The 23,559-nt window shown below is 38.9% G+C and overlaps 1 protein-coding gene across 4 annotated transcripts in view; it reads left to right on the forward strand.

Moving 5' to 3' along the window:
- RBPJ (recombination signal binding protein for immunoglobulin kappa J region) overlaps positions 1-19,760 on the forward strand; it is a 79,610-nt gene extending 59,850 nt beyond the window's left edge. For all 4 annotated transcript variants that reach the window (XM_037530449.1, XM_037530450.2, XM_037530452.2 and 1 more), the window contains 8 exons: positions 4,322-4,487; positions 8,697-8,871; positions 12,138-12,275; positions 12,429-12,541; positions 16,979-17,119; positions 18,477-18,632; positions 19,007-19,110; positions 19,261-19,760. In XM_037530449.1, coding sequence (XP_037386346.1) covers positions 4,322-4,487; positions 8,697-8,871; positions 12,138-12,275; positions 12,429-12,541; positions 16,979-17,119; positions 18,477-18,632; positions 19,007-19,110; positions 19,261-19,576 — 1,309 coding nt within the window. In that variant the 3' untranslated portion in view covers positions 19,577-19,760. The remainder of the gene's footprint in view (positions 1-4,321; positions 4,488-8,696; positions 8,872-12,137; positions 12,276-12,428; positions 12,542-16,978; positions 17,120-18,476; positions 18,633-19,006; positions 19,111-19,260) is intronic.
- Positions 19,761-23,559: the final 3,799 nt, after the last annotated feature.

Below are 23,559 nucleotides of genomic sequence, written 5' to 3' on the forward strand. Positions count from 1 at the left end.
GGATTATCAAGTTAAAATAGGTGCTTTAATGGATTATCTTTTATTGTGGTTGCCTTTATTTTAAATTCTTTCTTATTTGTATATGGCCTGGCCAGTCTAAAACCTTAAAGGAAACTTAAAGAATGTAAGCCTTTATCCTCCAAAAAAATGAAGAGGCCAGAGTAACTACTTTCTTGTATTTTTACTTAACTTGTATTAAAATTTCCAGAGTAGACAGACCTGCATTCGTTTTACAAAGGTGAAAACCTTTTTAAAATTACTCTTTTTTAAAAAGTAGTATGGGATAGCATCCAGCCCCGTGGATGCCGACAAGGCTTCTTCCTTGAACTCTAGTCCCTCAGTCACTGGTGGGGTACACAGCAGTGGAGCAATGTCTGCTTTTCTTGCTGACCCAGATGCAGTCCTTTCTGAAAAGCTGCTGAGACTTTAAGGCATGAGGTAACCTGGGGACATGACCACAGTTCTCTTGGCTTATAAAATAACTCCTGTGAATGATGCGAGAAATATTTGGTCAGGAAATTCTACCCTAGAATTTCAAATTGTTCTTGATACTAACTTTTGTGCCTAATAACGAATGTTTATTTGCATAGCACACAGCACATCTGATACCCCATTTATGTTAGGTTGTTTTACTTTTTCATTAGAGAAGATCTTTCCTGATGGAAAAGTAAACTTTTTGAAAAAGACAGTTTTGTCTAGAGGAGAATTTCCATTAAATGCATGAAAATGCCATTTGACATTAACATTTCTTCAGCTTCACTTCAAGGGAGATGCTTGGTGGTAGCGAAGATGAGCGTGGCACCTCTAGAGGATAGGTAGAGCCATTTAGACTGTGATTCTAAAGTCATACTGAGGGTGTGTGCTAATGAGGGACTGTGGTGTGCAAAAAGTTTCCATTTTTTTGCTTTTGAATTGTATAATTACCAAAGGGCAATGAGATTCTATAAAAAGCAGTCAGATATGTAAATGGTGTTTGGATTTTTGTCTGACAATTTATTTTCTGTATTAGCTGAATAAAAGACTTATTTAAATCTGTAAGGTGTTTTCCAGACCTCTCAAGATTTGAGGAAAAAGTTGTTGAATCATTCTCTGAAAATAAAGACTAATTGTTTGATCTAGGAAATGATAAAATCATATATGTGTGCTTATCGCCACCAAGTGGCAGAAACAGCATTGTCATAGCTGCTGAGAAAGGTTAGGAAATAAAGCACATTGTTTTTCATAGGATATCCTTTTACAGCAGCTGTTAGTTCTGTAAGCTGGCACTTGTTGGTCAGACTTTTCATTGAGTGTTTGATGCATGTCGACCAACTGTCCAAATTCAAAAACATCATCAATTTCACACACCATATAATGGTGCATTTAAACTTTTCTTTTGTTAATTAGGTGGCCTTCTGTTCCTATCCCCTCCCCGCCATTGTTTCTTTTATCTATATTCTTCCTTTTTTTGTATATATACTTTTTGAATATCATATTACTGCTGAAGCCTGTGGAAATGAAAATTTTATTCATTAGCTCTTTTGGTGGCAATATTGGGATGTTTAAAATGTGATTTCATCACATTATAAAAATATCTTAATGGTAAGATTATATTGGATTTGCTATTTTCTTGAATCACAACTTTTTGAATCATTGGTAGAGTTCATATAAAATAAGGCTAGCTCATAGGCAGCTACAGAGTTTTTTCTTAAACTTACTACATGATTAGAAAGCACTTTCAATATAGAACCTTGGTCATTGCTTTGAGTGATTAAGAATTTCTTGTCAACCTGTCTAATTTTATGCTCTATTAGTTTCATTCTATTTTATCATAGTATTCTTGAGAAAACCAGCATTGCCTAGTCTTTTATAGCCCTCTTTATTCAGATGTGAAATAAAAGTACCTTTTATGATAACTTGTTGAGATTTGACTACTATGTTAGCTATACGATCCTGAAACACAGTCTTTCGAGTTTCACTCAGGAGTGTTAATATCAGTATTCAATAAAATACAGTTAGGAAACGAGTTTTCAAAATCATGCCATCTCAACCTCCCCGTAGTGTGCCAGCTAACGTCTTTTGAGTCTGTGCCACGGTAAGCATTGGGTGGCTCCCAGGTTTATAGGCCAGAAAGATCCTGGGTGCAGACTCGATCGGAGCCAACTCGAGAAGTAGCCCAGCTAATCTAGGCATCCCTCCAAACTTGGAGTGACCTGGAGCTTAGCCACCACCTCAGCTATGACCTCTACGACCGTGGCCACAGCGAGCGTATACAGGCATGAGAGCCTCTCTGACTTTTTTCTGTTTGGGTACGTTTGGAAAGACTCCAGAGGCTTCCTCCTCACTCAGCTTGGCTAGCTGGTTCTGTTTTCCCCATGACCTCTGGCTTCAGCTATTATTCTCTGTCTTCATTGTCCCACTCACTCCAGTCTGTTGTTTTCCCACTGGCCCTGATAGTTCTTCCTACTCTAGGCCCTTTGCACTTGCTTTTCTCTGTTGAAATCCCTTTGCTCCAAGCACCAATAACCATGTCATTAGGTTGTGACTGAAGGTCTCCTTAAGAAAGCTTTTCCTGGCCACCTGGGTCTTCTATTGATAAATTTTAATGCCCCTTCCCTACTGTATTTTTTCCCATGGTACTTAACGCCAGCTAGCAGTATATGCTTTATTTTACCCTTTATTGTTTGTGATTCTCTGTCTCTCCTATTAGACTGTGAGTTCTCCCAGGACAGAAAATTTTATCCTTCTTTTAAACTACTATATTCCCAGTACCCGGTAAGACTAGGGATATAATAAATAATTGGGTGAATTAATGAGTATTAAACCCAGTCCACTTGTAGATTATATTTAAATTGCTTCTAAATAGTCTTTTTACTAAAAGTTGAGCAAGAAATTGGTACCATTATATATACTGATTCAGTTCAGTCAGTATGGTAGTAGGCACTGAGGGGGCGCAAACAGGAAGTCAGTGTCTGTAGGAAGAGGAGCTGAAGGCCGGGTTCAGCTCGGCAGTGCCTGCGTGTGCACATGTTCACATCCCCGTTCTGAGAAAGTTATGTATTGTTGGCCGACGAAGTATTAAAAATATAAATTAGTCGCCAAATTTTAAAATTAGGAATTTGCCATAAAGTTGGATTTCAGGCATCTGTTGACTCCTCAGAGGGTGTGGTCAGTGCTCGGCCCTCTTGCCCTCCTTTCAGGGTGTGAGTGGGTTCACGCCCACGATGCCACGCCCGTGGCCTGTTGTGTCACTCCCCGGTGCTGGCCCTGCATTTAAACTCTTGCTTTGATAGAGTGGGATAAAGAGTAGTAAGAAAAACTTTGCTACACCCTTAACTATACAAAGAGTGGGGCTGTGTGTTACAAGTAAAAAGAGTCCATGGAAAAATATTCCTACTTATTTATTGTACTTCTGGTTCACCCATTTTAATTGCTTGCCTGACTGCTATGTGAGTTTACTTGCCTGTTTGACTATGTATTTCAGTTTTCAGACCCCTTCCTGAGACGTGGTGTAGACATTTTAAAGCATGCATAAGTCAGCATGTATAATTGAGAAAAAGTGAATTATACCCTATGTAAAGGCTGGATTGATGGTCTGAACTATGTAAAATATAGGGCTTGAGCCAGACTTTGAAACAGATATTTTTTAATTGCTAAAGAGAAGATTATAGGGAAGCATTCTAGGTGGGAAGAATTTACGAGGGCGGGTTTTTGGCAACTACCAAAACAAACCTGTTGGCAGTCTATGAGTTGAAAGGATACAGTGTATTCTTTTAGGTATCCCCATACACCAGGCATTTGGGGTTTAGATATATAAGACACAGCAAGCCAGCGATCCATTTTACTTCAATCTACATGGTTTTATTAATAATTTGAAAGTTTCTGCTTTGGCCATTGCTCTGTTTTCCAGGTTAATCATCAAATAAAGTATAATATCAAAGACAGCAGTTATTAATACATCCTTTTGAGAAGACTGAACCAGTAATTGTAGATTCTGTAGCAGTGTGTAAATGTTTTGTATTAGGATACACTGGATTTGTTGAGCACCAATGGTTAGAATTTCTAACTGTATGAAAATTTAAAGAGAGTGCTCCCAGTTCTTAAAATATAACTCCAGTATAAATGAACCTGACCTAAACAAATAATTTTTGAGAAAGTCTTGATTTCTGTACTGTGGGCTTTGTTATTTGCGTTACAAAAGCCGTCAACAGAGTGTTTCATTTTAACATAATAAGCTAATTTATTAGTCCAGGTAAATATAATTTTCTATTCATATCTTCAAGAAGAGGAAATGCTTTCTTAAATCTCATTGCATTGTTTTGGGGTTTCTCCATTGCTTCAGGTTTTTTTGCCCTCCTCCTTGTGTCTATCTCATGGGCAGTGGATGGAAGAAAAAAAAAGAACAAATGGAACGTGACGGTTGTTCTGAACAAGAGTCTCAACCATGTGCATTTATTGGAATAGGAAATAGTGACCAAGAAATGCAGCAGCTGAACTTGGAAGGAAAGGTAAATTAAAAATTAAGACTGCACTGCTTCCCTGTGAAGGGCACATAATCCCAGATTACAGTCGCTTATTGGCTTTTGTGATGGCAATTTTTTCTTTTATAGCTCTTGGTAGCAGTTTCTTGAATATATAAATCAGAACCAGAAATAAGCTTATAAAATAGCTGTGGTCTGATTCATGGAACACCAGCTGTTGACATATATAGGTGGCACACAGTAAGCTTCATCAGCCTGCTAGGAATTTTGGCAGCTATAAATCACATTTCTATTGGAAGCTGATAATATATTTAGGAGGCCATTTGCTCATTTGTCTGACAGGGGCATGGTATTTAAGTAACAGTGAAAACACAGTGTTGGATCATGTTTTACTTTGCTCTCCTAGTCTTAGACTAGAAGTATTGTGGATTATATAAATTCCAGGATACCTTTGCCTAAGTTAAAAAAGGTCATAAATGTCTCATTTAGCTGCCATATAGAGCAGAACTATAGAACTGTGCTATATAGACAAGACCAGTCAGAGTCACCTTTACTCAGACTTTTAAGAATTTTGTTTGATTAATTTGCGAGGGAGTGAAATTTATGAATTCGTTTTACTAATTATATTTTGTAAATTTGGAAAGCAGGCATTTCTATTTGTACCTTTGGTATTCAAAAATAGTTCTTCAGTAATTTAGCATTTAACTATTTTTCTTTGACACTAAAATCTGACAAATGGTTAGTTCTGATCTCAATGACCATGAATGTTTTAAAAAACTGTGCATAGAATGTTATTTCCCCATTCAGTAAGTCTTTGTTGTATATGTTAGTGTTTGCTGTGTTGTAGTTGGCCCTAGACATGGGGGTTGGAAGGTGATGTTGAGGGCTGTAAAATAGGGGGGATTTTTACTCTCAAATTCAATTTTAGTCATTTTATAGATAATGATTACTAAGAAGTCTGGATCTTAACCTCATTCAAATTTGCATATATTTCATTTGTGTCTATAATTTTTATCAGTATAACTTGTCAGCTATGTATTTTAAATTAGGTTTGGGATAAACTTACTACAGTAAAGGTTGTTTTATCTTAAAAGAAAATAGAGCTGTAAAAATATATTTCTAAATTATGACCCCAGAGCCAAAGTAAAGAATATAACTACGCAGTAGTTTGATCTGAAAGGCCTCAGCCATCTCTTACCGTATTTCTGTTACATAGAAAGTCTTAGAGTTATATGTCTCCAAGCCATGCATCTAGGCATTTGGTACTCTGAATGATTAATAGATTAGACAGGTAGTGAGAAACTAGGAATTCAAGCTACATGTGTTTGCGCACACACACGCATACATGTACACACATGTATAAATAAAACTGTGTAAAGTGAACAGCATTCTTGCTTGAACCAATTTCAGGGAGGCAGTAACAAACAGCACTCCCAGTTGCCTTTCCCAGCGTTACAGCTTGGTACATCTTCCTTCATTTTGTATCATTATATCCTTTTCTAAATCCTAGAAATTCAAAGAAGAGGAAAAGAATACCTAAGAGTTTGAGCATCTAGTATTTAAAATACCTACTAGTAGGGTACTACACTATCTAATAGCTTAAAGTATATGTTAATACTTAGTTTCATGAAAGGGGCTATTAGAGAAGTCTGTGTAAAATAAGACTTGTGGAGAGTCATCAGAAAGCTTTCCGGAGAGAGCAACCTAATCATGTGCTTGGAGCTTGAAGGTATAATAAGAATATGGAATGTGTGGGCGGGTCCCTGAGCAGGGGGATGCTAAGCTTTGGAAAGAGACAACTTGGCGTCTGTCTGTCCATTCATTTAATGTAATATTGTTTTCTTCCAACAGTCTGTTTATTGAGGAGTATAATTAGGCATTATTGTGAACGATGGGGTATTTATTTTGCATTGTTGGTTATTTGTACTTATTTAAAATGTTCATTATAATAAAGTTACTGTGTGTGTATAAATATATATATATATCCCTTTAAGTTTATAGTCAAGACATTTGTATGTTGATAATATTTGGAGTGAAACTTCATTTAATAATGTTGTACGTTTGTTAAATATTCATTTCCTCAATTTTACATCTTACATAGCTGGAGCTAGGTAAGCCAAACACATTAATTACTTCCCCAATTAGCACACTTGTGTTTTTCTTCTTTTTAAAAAACTACATCCCCTATACCTCTCTTACTAGTGAGTTTTTTCCCCTATAATTTCAGCTTTACAAATGAAATTTTATATAGTATATCTTTACAGCAGTATATCTGGTGTTTCTTTTTCTTTTCAGGGCAAATGTTTTTATTGCCTGAAGATCCTATCTTCAGAGATTTCAAGTTGAAACTTTTGTTAATTTGGAGAGAGATTTAATCTGTGCTATTTTCTGTTAATTAACCTGTTAATGTGATTAGCACATGCTTTTCTTTCTTTTCTTTAAGATTTATTTATGCATACAAGAGCTGGGGTACAGGCCAGAGATGTGGGGGGTGGGGAGGAGAGGATTCACCAGAGACAAAGCAGGGAGCAGAATAGGTGGACGGACTGAAATACACTGCTGAGGGGAGCAGCAGGGGAGACAGGAGAGGTCTGCTTCGCCATGTGGGTTTCTCCCTAGCCAGCCAGGGATCGAACTCATGCTGCAGAGGCTACGGATTGCTTCATAGTGCGGTGCTTAACCCCTTGCACGACCAGGGAGGCCCAATTTCTTTATTTTCTTAAGGCCAGAATACTTCTTATGAGTCAGTGACTTTTCCTTTTTTTTTTTTCTTAATGGAATTTAATAGTTTGTGGTCATTGCTCTTATAGAAAAAATTAATAGTTCTAATAAAGTCATCTCAGAGGGCCTCTCCTGGTGGCGCAGCGATTGAGCGCTGGGCTGTGAAGCTGCCCGCAGCCTCTGCAGCGCCGGTTCGATTCCCGGCCACCTGGTGAGGGTCCCACATGGCGCACAGACCTCTCCTGTCGCCCGCTGCTCCCCTTAGCAGTATATTTCGTCTGTTTCTGCCTGTTCTGCTCCCCGCTCTGGCTCTGGTGATTTCTCTCGCCCTCCCATGCTTCTGACTGTACCCAGTGCTTGCATAAACAAACAAACAAACAAACAAACAAACAAATAAATAAATAAATCTTAAAAAAAAAGTCATCTCAGATATGATTATTTGTAGAGTCAAACTATTCATGTTTAATTAGAGCTGTGCTTCCTTCTTTTCAAGGAGATATATAAGTTTGCTTTTTTCCAAACAAATTAGAGTCCTTTGTCTGTAGATCTTAGGGTTCAGTCTTATCTGCTCTTTTTTTATTTCTCTTTTATATCTTCTGCTATAGATCAGAAGATGTTAACATTTAAATTAAGTGATTTCAACATTTTTAAACTTTTCCATTATAATGTAATTGCTTTCATTTTTGTGACTTTTTTTTTTGTTCTCTGAATGCCATTTTTGGCATATTGAATCAATCCATTTTCTTTCTTTTTTTTTTTTTTTTAAAGATTTATTTATTTATGCATACAAGAGCTGGGTTATAGGCCAGAGATGTGGGGCTTGAGAGGATTCACCAGAGGCAGAGCAGGGAACAGAACAGGCAAATTGACTGAAGTACACTGCTGAGGGGAGCAGTGGGCGAGTCAGGAGAGGTCTACTGCGCCATGTGCTTTGCTCCTTGGCCTGGCCAGGGATCGAACTCATGCTGTAGTGACTGTGGATTACTTCACAGGTTGCGTCTTAACCCCTTGCGCCACCAGGTAGGCCCCTGATACCCATTTTCTTAGAGCTTGCCTTATGTTGTAAAACAACTGCAGTTCAGGCTTGACTTCACTGCCGTTGCTTTCTGAAGTGTGGTGGACCCGTGGCTCCCACACAGCAGCTCTCGGGTGCTGGGTCTGAGAGCTTCTTGGTTGAGGAGCAGAGTGAATCCATAGTTCTGCTGTTTTTATTTTCTCATCACTATTATTAACTTTTATGATCTGATTTCTTTAGAACAAAGCTTCTCTAAGCTGTTACCACACTTTTGAATCTAAAAACTCAGTTGAATTTTATATATAATTTTGCTGATTGCAAAATGAAAAAAAAACTTGTTATTTTTGGTCTGCTATTAAAATTGACAGCATGAGATTTTCAAGGTTAAAAACCTAGAGTATTTCAGCTGTTTCAGTGTACCTAACAGCTGCCGTACTGAGCTGTTAAGTGCATTGCAACAAGGTTTTGGTGCTATTGGAACTCTCCTTTTTCTTTCACAGAATTACTGCACGGCCAAAACGTTGTACATATCTGATTCAGACAAGAGAAAGCACTTCATGCTGTCTGTCAAGATGTTCTACGGCAACAGTGATGACATCGGTGTGTTCCTCAGCAAGCGGATAAAAGTCATCTCCAAACCTTCCAAGAAGAAGCAGTCCTTGAAAAATGCTGACTGTATGTAGGCCTGTCTTTTTGAATTTTTTGGAATTCCTTTTTGGTAGTCAGTTAAGTCTTGACTAATATTTTTGTGGTCCTCACCTTATCTGAAAGGGTCACTTTCAGGTGTTAAAGCTGCTTTCTTATCTTTTCTTCTTAATACAACATACACAGTGCCAGATCTGAGGGTGTGGTTCTCAGCCAGAGTTAGTTCCTTACTGTTGCCCAGAGGCATTTGGGAAAATGGGAGTAGTGAGGTCAGCATTGGATGTCTTGGGCCAGTGATGCCAAATGTGTAACAGCATCCCCTCTTCAAAGAACTGATATACCCAGACTATCAAGTGCATGTTGAGAAAATTGTTATTACATCAAATTGTTATTATAGCAAAAGGTTTCCAAAAACCTTCGCAACATTTTAAATTGTGGTGGTAGCACAAAGCACTGTCTCAGCAGCAAACTTATAGATTGCCAAAGATAAATGCTGTCTGAGTTTTACTTTTTAACCCCTGCACTGTTTTTTTTTTCTTTTTTCTTTTTCTTTTTTAAATTGTGAAAATATATGTAACAACAAGAAAGTAGTGTAAGATACTAGACACCTGCCTCAAGAGTGTTGCTAATTCTTACCTCCTTCACCACCAAAACCTCTTCCTCTTCCAAATGCTAAAACATTTTTTTTTTTTTTTTTTAAATAGAGGCATGTTTTATTTATTTATTTGTTTGTTCGTTTGTTTTTTTTTTTGTTTATACATGCACTGGGTACAGTCAGAAGCGCGGGAGGGTGAGAGAATTCACCAGGGCCAGAGCGGGGAGCAGAGCAGGCAGAAGGACCGAAGTACACTGCTGAGGGGAGCAGCGGGCGGCAGGAGAGGTCTGCGCGCCATGTGGGACCCTCCTCTGGTGGCCGGGGAGCAGCCGGGAATCGAACCGGCGCTGCAGAGGCTGCGGGCAGCTTCGCAACCCAGCGCTCAACCGCTGCGCCACCGTGGAGGCCCAAATGCTAAAACATTTTAATGTAAATCCCAGATGGCAGAGCCTCTCAACCATTTCTGAATTAGTGGCTCTTTTAACAGCCTTCTCTCTGAGCATCATCCAACTCAGCAGAGTGAACTGTAGCTCCTCACTGCCACCAGTGGCTAGTCCACGTGTGAGTTTGCCATGCCGTCTAAATTAATCTCTTTCGTTCTGTTTTTGTTGTTTTTTTTTTTTTTTTAAACAAGCCTCTTCAAACCTGGGTCCAAAGTCCACACATCTCAATCTGTAATAGATTCTTTTCTCTCCCACCAGCCTGTTTTTCTTTGATGTCTTTTTTTTTTTTTTCCCCCCTTCGGTTGAAGAGACTGTGTTGTTTTTCCCATGTGGTTTCCATATTTTAGATCTGGTTGATTCATGTTCTACTGTTTTCTCATATTTTCCATGCACTAGTGATTAGACCTGAAGACTTTCATTTATAATTAGCTGGTCTAATGTATGTTCATTTCCATTGGTTCAGAAGTCATGTAATAGTATCTTGTCACATCAGGATGATTATTGTAAGTTATTAAGCTATATCATCTTCACATTCCTCAGCAATCTTTAGTCCAGCGGTTTTAGTAGCCTTTGATGGTGACTGCATGAAGGACTACAAAATAGTGATTTTTCTAATTCTTTTAGTCTTCTCATTTGATGGTGGTTTGGAGGTCAGTGTAGCTGGCAGAGGAAGCCAGGGTAAATGTAATCAGTATTCAAATTTAAAATTGTCTAAAATGTCATTTTTTTTTTATATTCTTGGTTGTAATCAACAATTCAAATAAGGTTTACAAGGTATTACAATATATATTGTATTGACCTTCCTTCTCCATTTTCCTCTCTCTTTCTCTTCTTGTAGGTTATTAAAAAGGCTGAATCATTTGGGCATGAGAGACTTTCACATACTGAATTTTGTTTATTTCATTTCCTTGGTGTAGTTTTAATATGTTTTCTGTAAATTAGTGTCAAAGTGAAACTTTTGGACACTACCTTTATGGTGGTCAAGACAGATTTTATTCAGCACTCTTGAATAGGGGGAAAGAGACTTCTGTAAAGAAGCCAGCTCAATTTGGAATACAAGGACAAGCAGGGATTTATCACCAAGGAGCAGAATGTGTGTATGTTGGGGGCGGTGGGGGTTGTCAATGGATGGAAAATTACTAGGGGAGCCATCAAGGCAAAGGAGGTTCTTGCTTAGCTAGCTTAACAGAATTCTTGCCAAAGGCAAGTGATCAGATGTAAAAGGTGGAAGAACTTGATGTCAAGAGTAGGAGGATGACTGAGCAGGATTCTTGTGGGCTAGGCAAGCTGGTGTTGGGGCCCAAAGAAGAGGCCTGGTCAAAAAGAGAGCTCAGAGGAGCCTGTCTACAGTATGGTCAAGGAGACAGTATCTGTCAGTAGTTACTTTAGAAGTTTTAATCAGGTTTAAGTTTGTTGTTCTTTGCTACTTTTTTGTTGCTACAAGGTAGGGTCTCTTTGATAGTGGTGGATTCTTGCCTCAGAAGGTATAGAATGCCATGTATTTAGGTTATGTCCAACCCAAATTACAGGATTTTATTTAACCTCTTCAACTTTGTGTTTCTATTGATTATAAGTTTCTTGATGGCAGAGAACATCTTTCACTATCAGAATATTTTCCTAATTACAGAGATGGTGTGTTTTTATCATGAAATTTCATGCAGTGCTATACTCTAAGGTATTAAAAAAAAAAATGAAATCTAAAATCACAGTCTCCAGAGGCAGTGGCCCTAAACTTTTGGCAAATATCCTTCCAAACTTCTATGAAAATATTCCAGAGATTGTGTGTGGGACACCGCCCCCCACCCCTCCACGTGCACATACGCACACACACCTAATGGAACTACAGCATACATTGTTTTCTAGCCTACCTCTTCCGTTCAGTAATATTCCAGAAAGGTATTTTCTTATCTGTGCATTTAGATGTGATATATTTAAATAGGTGAATGAGATGATCATTTACTTAATCAATTTCTTACTGTTGCATGTTTATTATTTTAAATTCCTTTTGACGAGCAGTTCTGCATTTAACACATTGTGCGGCTCTCATTTAAGAATGATTAGTTTGGCTTACGTTATATCGTTACCTTGACTTTTGGGGGAAAGGGCTATCACCCGTATTTTCTTTGAAGGTTAAAGCACTTGCTGTCAGAATCTGTTACTTAAATTATTATAAAGAATAAGCATTACTCGCCGGGTAGCGGCCCTTTTTGGTCCCCCCACCCCAAATCACATAAACATTAGCTACTTTTTCTTTGCAGTATGCATTGCCTCAGGAACAAAGGTGGCTCTGTTTAATCGACTTCGATCCCAGACAGTCAGTACCAGATACTTGCATGTAGAAGGAGGTAATTTCCATGCCAGTTCTCAGCAGTGGGGAGCATTTTACATTCATCTCTGTGAGTATAGAAATGTGCACTTGATGTTTTCAATGTAAAATTGTTCAATTTGTTTTGATAATAAGACATAGGGATATGTTCAGTTTTGTCACTTAAGCAGGTTAAATGGATTCTGAAAGATAATTGTTTGCTCTCTCTTTATCCCCACTCCAGTGGATGATGATGAATCAGAAGGAGAAGAATTCACAGTTCGTGATGGCTACATCCATTATGGACAGACCGTCAAGCTTGTGTGTTCAGTTACTGGCATGGCACTCCCAAGATTGGTAGGGCTCCACTTTTGCTTTTGCCATATATGAAGTAAAAATAAGGAAAACCGAAAAACCAAAACATTTAAATGTAAAAATACAGCTTAGCCTCTTCTTTTTAATTTCAAAAGAAAAACCTGTTGATCATTGACATTTATACCACATCTTATTTTAAAAAATGGCTTCAAGCATTTAGCCAGTTTTTATGAATCCATTTTTAATGACTGGTTATATTATTTCTAATAAATTTTGGTTGTATGTTCAACACATGTTCAATAGAGGGCACTGTGAAGTCACCCCACGATTTCTCTTACTAAATCATGCAGGCGCCCTGTCTGTGTTCCTTGTTTGTTGGGCTAGTTGGAACCTTCATCCTCATGTAAGATCAAGTTTTCAAAAGGACCACAATTGTTATTTCTTTAAAAACAGAAGCATAATTTTTATTAATTTACTCTCCCATAAGAAGACAGGTTTAGTAAAAATGTAATAAAATTGGGGAGAGAAGTTTTTTGTTCACTTGGAAGCTCCTGAAACTATAAAAACTTTTCTTAACAAAATGAAAGCAAAAAGATTTTAATAACCCCTCCTGCATATTCATGTCATAGTTATACAAGGTGATTTTATTTCCCATTTCCCCTTGAATAGATATGAAGTGTGGCAGCATTCATGCATAAAATCTTGAAATTGGGACAAATTAAAATAAAAAGGGTAAAAGTAGGAAACAAAGGCTGTAAAAAAAAAAAAACGGACAGAAAAACACAGAAGTCCCATCATGTACTCTAGTTCTTTCCATTCACCAGGTTATCGCCTCTGTCCCAGGATCATGCTCACCTGCTCTTAGGGCAGAAGCACAGCTCAATGTGTGTGTCTCTGATCAGCCACATGTGACACACAGTACTTAGAAGAAGTCTCGGGTCTAAAAATTGCATTTCTTCTTACAGTTTCATGTAAAGTGCCAGTAATCTGCTATGCTTCAAAGCATCTTTAATGGAATATTTTCAGTATTCAAAACTATTAACATATGTCTTTGATTATTAAAACGTTGCAAATAAAAAAACCAATCTAGATGATGCCTTAAAAAATTTGCTGTACCAGCATTAACGTAGTGATAAATGCCTCTTTCTAGAGGATCCATGACTGAGAAATTAGTTTCCTCAAAATTATAGTTTTTAAATGATCTACGTGTATAGTTTTTCACAAAGGCATGGTCTTGTATAGATGGCTTTCTGAGCTTTTTTGTACTTTTGAAAAGGAAAATCCTACCTTAATATCTGAAAGTTGATTTTGATGATTCTTAGAATATCAGCCACATTGGGGAGCCTTGCTTAGAATATACTTTCACTCCAAGAACTGGGTTCAGTTGGATAAATGTCCTACTGAGAAAACCTACTGCTATTTAGGGTACTCTCAAAAGCTAGATCTATACAGATCTAGCTAACTAGTGATAACCCTCAGTTAGACATTTACCTCACTCTTCAAGGTTGCAGAGACTTCAGAGATTTAGGGCCATCTAAGATCTGTTACATGAACTAGTCACTGACATAAACTCAGCCAGCATTTGCTGGATATTTACCCAATATAGTGGTAGAAATATGAATTAAGAAGTGTTTCTTGTCCAAGGGCTACTGCCAGTTAACCTCAGAAATACAGTAAACCTGGCTCCACAATCCACGAAGCCATCACAGAAGGGTGATGGACAGTTGATGTAACCCCTGATATTTTATGAATATTGAGTTTACCACTCATATAGCTTAAGTAATAATGTTCATACCATCTGGTTTCTCAGATTTCTCTACTCTTCATAATAATTAGAAATGATCAAAGCAAATCTTGGTTTCTGTACTGGTAAGAGATTGGTCACTCAACATTATTCCTTTCCAAAGAATCATTGTGGGGAGTGAAAATGAACCAAACGTGGCTATGTTTTCATTATATGCTGCTTACTGTTGCTAGCTAGCAAAGAAGTAGCAGCATACAAGTAATAGTACTACAGACAGAGAAATATAGTACCACAGTCTTAATCCTTACATGGTTGAGAAGCATAAATAAGTTCTAGACAAACAGGAAGCTTTAGACTTACATCATTAAAAAATTGGCTATTTCCTTAAATCCAAACCTCGTTAAAATTTAAATACAGCTTTAAGACTTTAGTATAGAATTGAAACATTTTGCTTGAGTTTAATTAGTTTGGCAGACTATCTTAGAAGCTATAATTGCTGTGTACTGTCTCTCTGAAAACTTAGTGGAAATGTAAATAGAATGACAAGCTGGCTGATAAATTCAAAGCTAAATATGTAACTATGAAGAATGTTAACTTTAAGATTGGGATGTATATTCAGTTGTGGCTGAACTGAAGAAAAATGATCTTTGAATGTGAGGTGTGAATCTTATAATAAAAGCCAGAAGTAATGCATAATATTAATAGTCTATTTTAAGCACTTTCCCATGTATTGGTTCCTTTAATCCTCACACTACATTATAGTTACTACTAAGAATGCTCATTGTCGAGGAAAGTATTTCCTTCCTGTGTGCATAGGTGTGTTCTGCAAATAGCCTTGACCCTCCCTCGCACTGGGCATGTTTAGATGCTGGTAAACTTTTGTCCTTATGGACCTTATGTTTTGATGGGGAGATAGACAAAAGTCAGCTAAAGAAAAGCCCATATAATACATATACTAAAAGGTTAATGTCATGGTTAAGAAGAAAAATAAAACAGTATAAAAGGACAGAGAATTGTAGGAGGGCTTAGTGGGGTCACGGAAGTCTTTTTGAAGTGGGAATATTGGAGCAGGTCAGACAGAGTCAGGGTACACTGGGTGAGGCACACTTTGGGCAGCAGACAGAATGAGTGCAAGGAGAGCTAGGGCAGGAACGTGTGCAGACTGGTGAGGAGGCCACTGCAGCTGGAGCGGAGGGAAGCAAGGAGGAACAAGTGGTAGAAGAGGAGGCTGCATGGTTGGCCAAGGACTGTTTATCTGTATTTACCAGGTGGCCGGGGGTGATTCGCACGCATTAAAGGCAAATGGTAACCAGGCTGCTGTGTTCTCACAGCAGGGAGGACAGGGATATAGCAATGGAGGCAGAGACAGGTGGCAGGGCTTTTGTAGCGGGGAGGTGACGCGAGGAGAATCGATTTCAAAGCAGACCTGACAGAATTTGTTGACAGATTGGATGGTTGGATAGGAGAGAAAGCAAGGGGTCAAGGATAACTAGTATTTGTGATTGAACAGTAATGCCATTATTTAGCTGTGAGTTGAGAGAGAATCAAATTTAGGAAGAAGCAAAAAAGTTTGGTTTTGACGATTAAGACTTGGCTCCCTAGAACACATCTTGAGTGAAGCTTTCGGATAGTAGTTAAATACACAAGGAGAGAGGACAGGGCTGGAGATAAAAACTTGGGAGTTGCCAATCTTGACATAGGGTAGAAAGTATAGAGTACGGAGAGAAGAGACGTGGTCTGAGCACTCAACCCTGGGACTCTGACGGCCAGCTTACAGCAGGTGAACTCCAATGGAGAATGGTCTGTGTCAGCTGCTTCTGAGAAATCTCATAAGACAAAGAGAGAGAAGTGTCTGGAAGTCTCTGGCAAGAGCAACTCTGGTGGAGACTTGGAGACAAAAGACTAGAGAGATTGCAGGAGATTGGATGGTTGTAGAAAAGGACTTTGCTATGAAGTTGAGCAGAGAAATGGGGTGGTAAGAGTGAGGGACAGTGACGTGTAGTCGAGGGAATGTTTTATTTACGTTCAGTCTTACATGAAAAATAGTTTGATGTGTTTATAGGCTGTGAGGAATGATCTTCATCATCATCTCCAAACATTTAGGAGTTACTTTCTATGTGGTAACTGACCTCTGAGATTTGATAGGATGATCTTTCAGATATCCATATGATGTTGTAGAAAACTTGGATTATAATTATAGAAAGTACTGATTAATGGACCGCACTGGTGAGCACACCCAAGTAGCCTTTAGAGAGACTTTTTCCTTTGACATTGAAATTTTTGTTATTCTGTATATTACGGGAAACGTCACCTGAACTTGCTACTTAAAATATGGCTCGCATACCAGCAGCATAAACATCACTGGGAATTTGTTAGAAATGCAGAATATGAGGCCCCAACCAAGATTTGTTGAATCGTTTGGAACCTGTACCTTTGAAAACATTCCCAAATGACTTACATGCACATTAAAGTTTGGCAAGCACTGATCTAGAACACAACGGCCTGCTGCCTTGGTGGTTTAGGCATTCATGGGAGGTAATGGTTTCCACATACTGACATGCTTGTCATTTATTTTTTTGCCCTAACCTTATTGTTTGTAAATGTTTTTGTAGCTGTGGCTATGTGACAAATAACTGTGCTGTATAGCATAAATTTTGTGTATTCTTGACAGCGTACAAAATGAAAACTGCGTATGTGATGACCTTTTTTTTTTTTTTTTAATTGTTGAAATAAAGATAATTAGGAAGGTCGACAAGCAGACTGCATTGCTGGATGCAGATGATCCTGTGTCACAGCTCCATAAATGTGCATTTTACCTTAAGGATACAGAAAGAATGTACTTGTGCCTTTCTCAAGAAAGAATAATCCAGTTTCAGGTATGTTTTTTTTTTTTTTAAGTTATTGCTGAAATCCAAAATGGGAAAATTTTCATGTTAACAACATAGTGAAACCTGAGCCTTTGTTTAAAGTTAATTATTGGCAAAAACACGAAACTGTGTTCACATATTTATCTCAAGTCCAAGCATCCGTCCCTCCAGTAGCCTTAGACATGACAGTTCCTAACTCAGCAAGGAACTCAAAACTACAGAATGTTCTGAGAAAATCTAGCATCTAGTTCTGAGGAACAAAAAGCCCTTCAGATTATCTAGAAACAAATTTTGGAATGTCCAGGGTCTTTGAAATTAGGTGCAGATATTGTGTGTGGATGCATGTATATTTTGGGGGCTGGTTCATAATTTTCATCAGATTTGTGTTGGAGCCTTCCAAGACAGTAAAGACAGTATGCATTAAAAGCTCACGTGTAGCTACTTTTACTCAGAAGGCTTTCCTGAGGACATTTTAGACATGGGCAAATGATTTCACAGGATAATTAGGCCTTCCTGTGAAACTTGTTTGCAAACATTAGCATCCTGTTTCAGAGATAATAGCCACATGCAGCTATTCTGGGTCATCCAGCACTGTGGACTGGTCTAGTGTTTTATTTTTTTATTTTTTATTTTTTTTTTTATAGAGGCATGCTTTATTTATTTGTTTGGTTTTTTTTTTTTGTACATTCACTGGGTACAGTCAGAAGCGCGGGAGGGTGAGAGAATTCACCAGAGCCAGAGCGGGGAGCAGAGCAGGCAGAAGGACCGAAGTACACTGCTGAGGGGAGCAGCGGGCGGCAGGAGAGGTCTGCGCGCCATGTGGGACCCTCCTCCGGTGGCCGGGGAGCAGCCGGGGATCGAGCCGGCGCCGCAGAGGTCGCGGGCAGCTTCGCAACCCAGTGCTCAACTGCTGCGCCACCGGGGAGGCCCTGGTCTAGTGTTTTAAAGTAGGCATACAGGATTGCCAGGACACATCTTGGTTCCCTCCTGTGAAGGTGCAGTAAGTTCCTAGTTTTTCTCCAAGCGTGAGGGGCTCCCAGTCTCTCCTCTTAGGATACCCTGAAGAATTTTAATCAGCTACTTGAATCAAACACACTGATCTTTTATTAAAGAAATTAGGCAGCTACCGATGTACTCTTAAGTGGTTATTCTGCAAGGTGGTGTTAATTACTTAGTCACTGAAATATTTTGTATTATAATAAAAAACTACCCTATGTGAACTTTCCACATTAATATTCTGTATTTAGGAATTGGCAAAGTGCCATGGTTGACTAAATTTTCTCCATGTTAGCTACAGCCTGTGTTACTTTGATAAGCTTGTCTTGTGCAACAGTATATGTAAAACTCAGAATTCTTTCTGCATCAGGCCACTCCATGCCCAAAAGAACCAAATAAAGAGATGATAAATGATGGAGCTTCCTGGACAATCATCAGCACGGATAAGGCAGAGTATACATTTTATGAGGGAATGGGCCCTGTCCTCGCCCCAGTCACACCTGTGCCTGTCGTAGAGAGTCTTCAGGTGAGGCCACTTAACTGCCAGGTGACTTGTAGCTCTTTGCAGCTGCTCTCAGTTATCACTTGGTGTGATTTTGTTTCGCAGTCGTTGTGTTCTTTTTCTCCAAATCTTTGCATTTAGGGATTTGCTATACATTCACTTATTAAAAAATAGAAATCCCAGGATCATACTATTATGCAAGACACTTTAAATTCAAATCAACTTGAATGTTATCTTGAGATCGTTTAACTCACTCTGTAATCATGTCACTTTAAAAGAAATATTTTAGTTGCCATTTTTTTCTATAAATGATCCTCCAGTGAGAAGTTAATCTGTGCTTACTTGAATGAAAAATGACAAGTTTTCTCAACAGTTGTTCCGATTTCTATGAATTGCAGTTGAATGGCGGCGGGGACGTAGCAATGCTTGAACTTACAGGACAGAACTTCACTCCGAATTTACGAGTATGGTTTGGAGATGTAGAAGCGGAAACCATGTACAGGTATTTGATAAAACTCATTACATCATCCAGAGGTTTTGCTGGGCCTGTGCATATGAGATTCTTGCCTGATACTGATTGTAATGTATTTAAGCACCCAGTTTCCATTATAGAATTTGCCTTGATTTTAAGTGACACCTGTTTCCTCCTCAGATGTGGCGAGAGTATGCTCTGTGTGGTCCCAGACATTTCTGCATTCCGAGAAGGTTGGAGATGGGTCCGGCAGCCAGTGCAAGTTCCAGTAACTTTGGTCCGTAACGATGGAATCATTTATTCCACCAGCCTTACCTTTACCTACACACCAGAACCAGGGCCTCGGCCACATTGCAGTGCAGCGGGCGCAATCCTTCGAGCCAACTCCAGCCAAGTGCCCTCGAACGAATCAAACACAAACAGCGAGGGAAGTTACACAAATGTCAGCACAAATTCAACCAATGTCACATCATCCACAGCAACAGTGGTGTCCTAACTACCGTTCTTTTGCTAGGACTTAACTGACTTGAGTGCGGCAAAAGGGTGGCAGAAAAAAAAAGGAAAGAGAGAAAAATGAACAATCTTTTGTGGTTTCTTGGGAAAACTTTTCATACCAGTGATACTACTCAAAAACCCCGTTACCTGCAAGTGCTGATTGGAAATGCAGAAGCCACAGTAAAGCCAACAAAAAAAACATCAAAATGTACAAACCATTGGAAATCAGTTATTTTCAGCTGTTAATTTTGTTTGTTGGTTTTTGTTTGGTTTTGTTTAAATGGGCAAGAAATAGAGATGTGGCTGGAATAAAAGGTAATCAAACTAGAAGATACAAATCTAACCTAGTTTTTATGGACCAAGGAACTTGTATAAGCTTTAGTAAAAGGTACATGTTCACCATACCTTTTTATATCACCGCATATAATTCACCTTTGTTACCAGATAGGTGGTTCTCCCCGCCCAGCCCCCTTCCCCGGAGCTTTTTTTGCTCCAGTACATTCAGGTTCCAAAGCCTGACCATGCTTGTGTCACCTAATCACCACACTCTTCCAGGTTTTCTTGTGGTCTAAGGCTGGAACTGTTCTTTTTATTTTTTTTTTAAAGCTGAGGTCTTATGACTTTTCCCAAGTCGAAATTGTTTTGATTTCAGCAAGTCAACTCTTGTAAAGGCCTGCCTATTTTTTTTTTAAAGATTATATGAAGTCTGTGCAAAAGCTTTAAAAAAATGCCTCTGCCTTGCCTGCAATACATGCAATGTATGTTCACCTAGTCTCTCTCCTCAGACACTGTTGCTAGGTTGCTAGTTACTTCCATGTTTTCCTTTTTTTTTTTTTAATGTATTTATAGTGATAACCCAAGAGGTTCTAACAGTGACATGGAATTCAGTGTGGCCATTTTCGTCATTAATGAGTTAATGGCTCAGAACATTTGAAGTGTCCCCTCCCCTTGCCCATTGCATAAGTGTGTCAACATCTTCCAGGATTTGTTCAGTCTGTTGTCTCTCTTAATCTTGTACATAACTTGTATTATGTGTAAGTTAAACATTTTATTTTGAACGTGGAATGTTCTGGTGATTTCCTTCAGCAGGGTAATTTTTGCCTTGTTGGCATACAGCAGAAAAAAATCATGAAGTATTTGCTACCAGTGGGTAGATGGTGCCCTTACACGATAATGAGGAAAATCTCGACAAAAGGCTTGTTTTTAATTCCTTTTTTATGGTAGCGTAGGTCAAAACATCATTGTAACCTTAAAACAAGATGCTTCTATTAGGTGACCAACTGAAATAGCTGGAAGACAGTACTTTAGAAACAGAGAGTTGTGAGAGTCTACAAATGCAAAAGTAACTCACCTTTCCACCCCCGCCCCTCCTCGCCCACCGTGTTCTCTTCCCTGGTACTGGCCGCTGCACACGCCCCCTACTCAGAAAACGTTCCTTTTCCATTCAGTTCAGATTTGGTTGCGTTCAGGGCTGTGTGTTGGCCTGCAGGTCCAGCTCGAGAGTCTCACACCGCTTCCATTCCGGCACGTCGGCGATGCCTTCGTTCGGTCTCTTAGAAATTAATTGCTGCAGACCCATCGCACGGGCTGCATGGAGTTCGGGAACCACGTGTGTGATGTTGTGAGACATAGTCCCGTGATACAATCGTCCTTGTTAGAGTAAAACTACCTCTCGATTGTGGTAAGCTTTTACTGCCCCGTTGACACAGGAGCCACCGGTACCTTAGGGACGCAGACCTGGAACTCCGTGCAGTGTGGCGCACCGCGCGTGGTCTTTCCGGTGTCCCGGGCTGTTGTGAAGAAATTTCCACGAGTAAACTTTTATGTATCAGTAGCTTCCACCTCCCTCCCCCAGCTTTGCCGCCATCATCATCGTCACCATCACCACTCATTCTTTTGCTCAGACTATTGTAAATACAATTCCTAACAGCTACAAATCACTTTTTCCTCAGTTTTCAAGGGGGAGTCATATGTAAAACAGGTTAGTGGTTTCATCAGAGTTATTGTGGTTTTCCTTTACTGCAAGCCTCCTTAATGACTCACAGGCTGCACTCTACTATATGCATAGCCTTCTCTTCAGATCGGCTCAGTCACTCGCTTCTCTTGTGAGCTGATCCTGCCTCACATTTTAAACCTGTTCTGGTGATCAAGGGCAGAACTCATTGTGGCCTTATCTTTCTTTGTTTTTACTGTTTACTGTTGCTTTTTCTTGCAAACTTGCTCACTTCTGAGTAGTATTTATTCTTTGTTGAGTCACAGAAATAGTCTTTACACAGTGCTTTTTGTTCAGAGTGCGGAATTTTTTCAGTGCTGCTCTACTTGTAATGGGCCACAAGTTTCCGCCACTTCCCAGTAACAAAATTATAAATTAACCTTAACAGAGGAGATGCTTTTGAAGAACAAATCTATCCTTACTTACCCAGCTTTGCAGCTCAAAATAGTTTAAACTTATGGCTTTATTAAAATGAACTTTTGCTTTTTCACTGTTTATATCTTATTTTGCTTCTTTTTTAATAAGATAATTGAAATATTTGACTGTATGCCTTTTTCTTTTTTTCCCCCAAGTCCAGGAATGTACGTATATATCCAGGCATTCTCCCCATTTCTGTGTCAGTAACACCACAAACTAAAGACTGAAATGATTCGTCTACTCTAGTTTATTGTTTATCAGTAGTTCTTCCGTCAGCTGCTTTGAAAAATCTTTTGTCATGGATTTGTGAATCATGTTCAGTGTATAACTTCCGGGAGTGGCAGGACACAGCCCCTACCCCAGCGGTGGCTTTGCTCAAGATACTGCTCTCTGCCCGCCAGAGCAGCCCCTCTTCAGTTCAAGTCCAGCACCCTGGAGGGCTGATTCTAGGTTCTGCTGTAGAAGTGTTCCTGTGCGCTCACGATTCTCTGCAGATTCCAAAAGTACACATAGGAGCTGCGCTGTGACCCAGTATGTTTTGATTAGGCCCACTAAATTTATCGCATAGATTGGGAAGGCAAACAAGACTTTACACGTAGAATGCCCTTTCGTTTTGAATGATTTCAGAGTTGAACACTAGTATAATATTTAACCTGCTGCTGACTTTTTCTCAAACTGTGGCAACTCAAGGCATCCTCAGATCTGTATTCATTAGTGAGATTTTGGTCACTGACTGCACAGACTTAACTCGCAGTCCTAACTGGTTAGGGCTTGCTTTTTGTTTTTGTTTTTTTAGTGAAACTGGTGCCATCTGTGCCCTTTCAGAAAAAATCCAAATGCAGTTTTTGACAACTAACTAGTCATGTTTAACCAGATATTCTACAAGGGGGTCCCTTTTTGAAACAAAATGCTAATCAATTATTAACCCTGTTACTTCCTTTTGATTTCAAAAGCAGCTGTTTCTGATGAGTACTGAACAAATGTGTGTGATTTTTCTGTGCCAGACTTTTGACTTTGTTTTCAAGCACTGTACGTGGGGTGGATGGTTAGAGACAATAATATATTAGGGTTTCTGTTTAACCCTTTCAGGACTGAACTGTATCTCCTTTTATTAATTTTTCCCTGTGTCGTGATAAATGTTTGCCAGCATTCAGTACTGTGTTGGTCCAGATGTAGGTTTATATGCTCATTTTTAGCTTATTTCTTGTACCTTGCAGCATGCTTTACGCATTCAGTCCTTAAGGGGTTTATTTTACAAACTGTGCGCCTGTAAGGTTTATTAGCAATAAGATAGAAAATGGAGCAAGTTTATACCATAATTTTGTAGAAAAAAGAATCTGCTCAGTTCCATATTTCATTCATGAGAAACCTGCAATATGGGCAGTTTCAAGGAATAAATAAAAAGGAAATGTAAACCATTGTAAAAGTCTTCTGTTGGATGTGCTGATGCATGTATTACCGTCTTTGATTTCAGAATACTCCATAAAGATAAAATTAAATTCCATATCCCAGTTTGTGTATTTACAATCTTCCCTTGCTATCTGCATCACATGAAAATGAAGTTTTATACCTGC

Source organism: Talpa occidentalis, unplaced genomic scaffold, assembly GCF_014898055.3.
Source record: "Talpa occidentalis isolate TD23 unplaced genomic scaffold, MPIMG_talOcc4v2.1 talOcc4.6, whole genome shotgun sequence".
Taxonomy (NCBI): domain Eukaryota; kingdom Metazoa; phylum Chordata; class Mammalia; order Eulipotyphla; family Talpidae; genus Talpa; species Talpa occidentalis.